The sequence below is a fragment of the Onychostoma macrolepis genome, chromosome 02 (assembly GCF_012432095.1).
Source record: "Onychostoma macrolepis isolate SWU-2019 chromosome 02, ASM1243209v1, whole genome shotgun sequence".
Taxonomy (NCBI): Eukaryota; Metazoa; Chordata; class Actinopteri; order Cypriniformes; family Cyprinidae; genus Onychostoma; species Onychostoma macrolepis.
The window spans coordinates 23,309,177-23,314,462 of record NC_081156.1 but is presented as its reverse complement, the minus strand read 5'-3'; the positions used below and the strand labels follow the sequence as shown (position 1 = coordinate 23,314,462).

The window sequence follows — 5,286 nt, the reverse complement described above, 5'->3', positions numbered from 1 at the left end:
CAAAAACATACTACGACAACGTGTGAAAAGGAAACAAGACAAAGTCAAACAGTACACTGATGCCAGGAGAAATGCAAAGTCCTCTAGACTCCAACCTGGAGACCTGGTGCGGATTAAGAAACCCTGGAAAGTAAAGAAAGGTGACCAAAAGTTCACACAACCAAGATCTGTTGTGCAGAAGAGGTGAGGATTCCTATCTCTTGGATGATGGTAAAATATGGAATGCTTCACGTCTTGCTGGAGTGCCAGAAACGAGTGGTGCCGACACTTACAAAAGCAACAATCTGCATCACAAATGGTTAACCCTCCGAGTGTGCCATTCAGGTGTACTAGAATAAGGCAGAAACCTATCTGGACTAAGGACTATGTTTTACATGAGTAAGGAAATGAAGAGTGATTGAACTGTTAAAATAATTGAGTCAAGAAGATAGAAAGTTAAAAATATTTTCTTCATTTAATTGTGATTCCCAGTACCTGTTTATTATAGGCTTATACATGTTTCTGTTGTTTAAAGCCTGCTACATTCTTTCTGAAAAGGGAAGATGTTGTGTCTGAATAATTGTGCTACTTTGAAGGCCTCCCCTAGATGGCACTGTTGAGGTACTTGTTCGAGGGTGAAAGAGGAAGAAGGAAAGGGGAAGTTAAGTAAACAAAGTGTGGTTCAATACTGCTTGTTTTTCTGCTTCTTTATTATATTGATTCCCAACATAACAACGTCTCGTCAGCCCCGTAACAAAACTGAAGCAACAAGAGGATTAGAACTGCTACTGTCGATGTGTTCATTCAGTTTAATTTAACAGCACATTTACAGAATTAGGATGACACACTGGCAAAAACATTTCATGTTGTTTATCTCATATTTCTTGGGTAAGTAGAGATATATATATATATATATATATAATTTTTTTTTTTTTTTTTTCATAAATTTAAATTTGAGAATGGTTGAATTAATTAAATTGGCAAATGGTTTTCTAAATTCCAGGGTGTAAATCTGAGGATGCTGTCCACCAGAATGTGAGAGTTCAAACAGCAGATGAAGGTGCAGCTGTAATAATCAACTGTTCATATACAACCACTGATCCAAGCCCAACTCTCTTCTGGTACCAGCAACTAGAAAATGGATTCCAAAGTATATGCTGAACAGAGATTCTACTTATGGAAATAATGAGGAAGAGTTCAAGAAAAGATTTAATGCAAGTCTGAACACAATAACAAAATCAGTTCCACTGACAATCCAGGATGTGCGTGTGTCTGACTCTGCTGTGTACTACTGTGCTCTGAAGCCCACAGTGACTGAAACACACTCAACACTCACACAAAAACACAATTGTCTGACAACTAATGTAAAATAAATAAACAATATAGAACTCAAGAATAACATCAACATTAACAAGTCTCTCTTTTTCACAGCTTCTTCTAATATGTCCACACTGAGAAAAAAAAAATATATATATATATATATATATATATATATATATATTTGAAGTTGTAAATAAAACAAAGATTATTGGAGTTTATTCATAAGAAAATACTATTTCAAGTTCATTTTTTATGGAAAGCCAAATCCTCTTTCTTCCCTAATTGACGAACCTTGTTACATCTGATAAAACAAATATCAGAACATTATATCAGAAAAGTCACTGAAATGCACCCAGAATCCTTCAGGAGGAGGAGACAGTCAGATATTGTGCAGCCAGACTCCTCCCGCAGGTCTTTGCATATGTGACAGTGTTACAACAACTTTATCAAAGAGAGGCTTAAACAACAGTCTATTGTAGATTTCAATAAGTTTATTTGATGTAAATTATTATTTTAACAATTAGTATAATGGCAAACTGGCAAAGAATCATAGTCTTGTTTTTCACATATTACCGGGGTAAGTCAAATTCTATAAGTATAAATTCTAGAATATAATTCTAATATAAATATGAGATCCTCATCAGTGATGTGTTACATTACATTACAGTGTGTGATTCTCAGGACAGAGTTGAACAAAATACAACAGTTCAAACTGCCGTTGAAGGAGCAGCTGTAACAATCAGCTGTCAATATGAAACCACTGATATATTGCCAATTCTCTACTGGTACCAGCAAAAAGTAAATGGAGTTCCAGAATACATGCTGAGCAAATTCGATAATCATGTCATGCAGTTCAAGGAAAGATTTAGTGGAGATCTAAACACAATTTCAAAATCATTTCCACTGACAATCAAGAATCTGCGTGTGTCTGACTCTGCTGTGTACTACTGTGCTCTGCAGCCCACAGTGACTGAAACACACTCAACATTCATACAGAAACATGATACTGTGATCTATCACTCGTCATTGAGGACCAGTGCACAGGCTTAGTGCAAGAAACATTACCAAACTAGATCAAGATTTATTTTGTGTAATATAACATTTTATGAGCAAACGAAAAAGAAAAAAAAAACACTCTTACTTCTCATATGAACTACAAAAGAAAGAAATATACTAGAAGTTGGGTCAACACAGAAGGCAAAACTATTTATTGGAGGACATTTCTAAGAGAATACTTAAATATCTATAAAGATAAGTCAACATGTCTCTTAAAATGTTTCCACACATTCAGCTCTTTCCTGCTGTGCTCATTCTCAATTAATAAAATATTGATCTCAGATAAATTTTCTAATTGCTATTGAATATAACACATTACACCAATACATAGTGCATTAAAAACAAGAGACAACTTTAATGATTGTAACTTCAGTTCTCCAGGAGTGAAATGTAAACAAAGAGGAGGGTCTACACAGATCTGACACATTCTAATCAATTCAGACTGCAGAAGAAACGATTCAGTCTTCCAGTGAACACACTGCACTGCACAATGGATATCTTTTCAGTTTTTCTCTTCTGTATTCTGGCATGTATGTATATTTATATATGTATGATCAATTGTTAATCATTAGCTTAATTAAAACACTCATTAAAATGTACCTCTTCTTTTTCAGCTGCTGTCTGTGGAAACGTCACACCAGATGAAACAGAGCTTTTTGCAGAAGAGGGTTCAAATGTTACATTATCCTGTAGTTATTCCTCTGCAGATGATCTATACTGGTACCGTCAGTATCCCAGATCTGCTCCTGAATGTCTTGTGCTCATCCTCGATGGTACAACAAACACCAAAATGTCTGATGTAGATCCAAGACTCTCAGTTAAGCTCACTAAACAGGACCAAAAGCATGTGGATCTGATCATCTCCTCTGCTGCTGTATCAGACTCTGCTCTGTACTACTGTGCTCTGAGGCCCACAGTGACAGGAAACACACCAGTTCACTACAAAAACCCTTTACCCAGTGACAGAGTGCAAGTCTTCATACAGTAAACTGACATTATGACATTCATGCAACATACAGTACTGTCCTTCACTTTGCATGCACTCTACTTTCCCCAAGTGATTTAATAGGTTCTATATGCTATAAAACTACGGTTGGCACACCTCAAGACATCGATCAGATGATATTTCAAGGCATTCGTCCGGTATTTCTACTTAAATCGCTATTGTGAGTAGGATTATTTCTTCCGCATCTCATCCAACGCCTCCGTTGCTAATTCCAAAACGTCATTTTAAACCTAACTGAGGCTTGAGCGGTTGATAGCAGATTAATAATGCAGTTAATACAGTTAATAACTAAGTTATGAGAGAGAGAGAGAGAGAGAGAGAGAGAGAAAAAATTACCTCTGTGCGTCTCTCAGTAGTGTTTGGCAGCAATGTCTCTAGTTATAGTGAAACTTAGTTCCTTTTGTTCACAAACAGCGCCGCTGTTGTTACCTCGCTTGTGAGAAGTCATGTATTTTTTAAGTTGTTTAATGATAAAATCGTCAGAGTAGCGCTAACAACATTAGCGCGATGTATGTTAGTGTGTGCAAACTGTTATGTACAGGTGCATCTCAATAAATTAGAATGTCGTGGAAAAGTTCATTTATTTCAGTAATTCAACTCAAATTGTGAAACTCGTGTATTAAATAAATTCAATGCACACAGAGTGAAGTAGTTTAAGTCTTTGGTTCTTTTAATTGTGATGATTTTGGCTCATATTTAACAAAAACCCACCAATGATTGATGGAGAGAGAGCAATAATGAAGCGTAATTTTGTGGCAAAACATGGACATGATCTGTCGTTTTTGTAGCAAAACCCAAGCCAGACAATGGTGAAGCGTACTGATGTTTCCAGAAGCCTTTATTTATGTTCAGCCGTCAGCCTTGTTTTGAAACACAAATATATCTTTCCTTTCTTACACCGTTTCTTCATGAAACACCGTAAGAGCTACGGGACAGATAAATAACATAAAATTAGCTCTTATAAACATACACATTTCACGAAGTCCACATTAACCTTACAAATAGCAATTTATAAAAAATAAAACTTTCTGTGACGTTTACTTCTGTCAGTATTAACAATGCTAAAGGCTTATGTTAGCATGACTTCACGTTGAAACACGAGGTATAACAATACAGTTAAACACTTCTTCACAGATGAATAGATTAACTTACGTATTACTGACATAAACATGAAACAAATCAAGCACATAATACCTTGTTCCCGTTCCAGCTAGGTGCTTAATTATCCTTTTATTTATATGATTTTAGAGCGACATGCGATCTTCTTCATTACTTCCGTGTGTGCGTCTCACAAAACTAGTTCACCCTTTTTAGATGCGAAATTAACGATCCACTAGGAGTCGCCAAAATAAAGGACTTATAATATTAACAGAGGAAACTAATAAAATAGAGCTCTGAGGTGATTACCTGATTTACACTTTCCTTAGGGTTAGTTACAGTTTTTATCCATTTGTTTATATTTCTTTATTTGGCCAGTGTTGTTGTGGGTTTTGGTTACTTTGCTGTTGTAAGACCTTTGAAATAACAGAAATCATTTGGCAAAGTGATATGGTCATGTAATGCGGTCAAGAGCTGCCTGGAAGTACTTTCGCCGTGCATTTCCCTGAAAATAATTGCACACCTTAGAACGTTCGTCAGCCAATCAGATTCAAGCATTCAACGGCCCTGTAGTATAATAGAATATAAACAATTATAACATAACACACACAAATATTACATGATGTCTTTAAATCTCAGAAAGACAGAAAAGATGACATGGTTTACTGTCGAGTTTACTGAAGAAGAATATGTCACGGCCAGACAGACAGACAGATAGATAGATAGACCATTTGTGATCATTTGAGCAGTTTGTATTCAAACAGCAAACAGCATCATGTGACAGCGAGCAGGAAGTTCCTGGGTGTCTTTATGACCTTCAGTGTCTC

The 5,286-nt window shown here is 36.0% G+C and overlaps 1 gene segment (V, D, J or C); it reads left to right on the top strand.

Annotated features, from left to right (window-relative positions):
- Positions 1–2,759: 2,759 nt before the first annotated feature.
- Positions 2,760–3,343, top strand: LOC131528422 (T cell receptor alpha variable 14/delta variable 4-like). The segment is given in 2 exon segments: positions 2,760–2,885; positions 2,970–3,343. Coding segments are annotated over 2 exon segments (414 nt in total).
- The last annotated feature ends 1,943 nt before the right edge of the window (positions 3,344–5,286 follow it).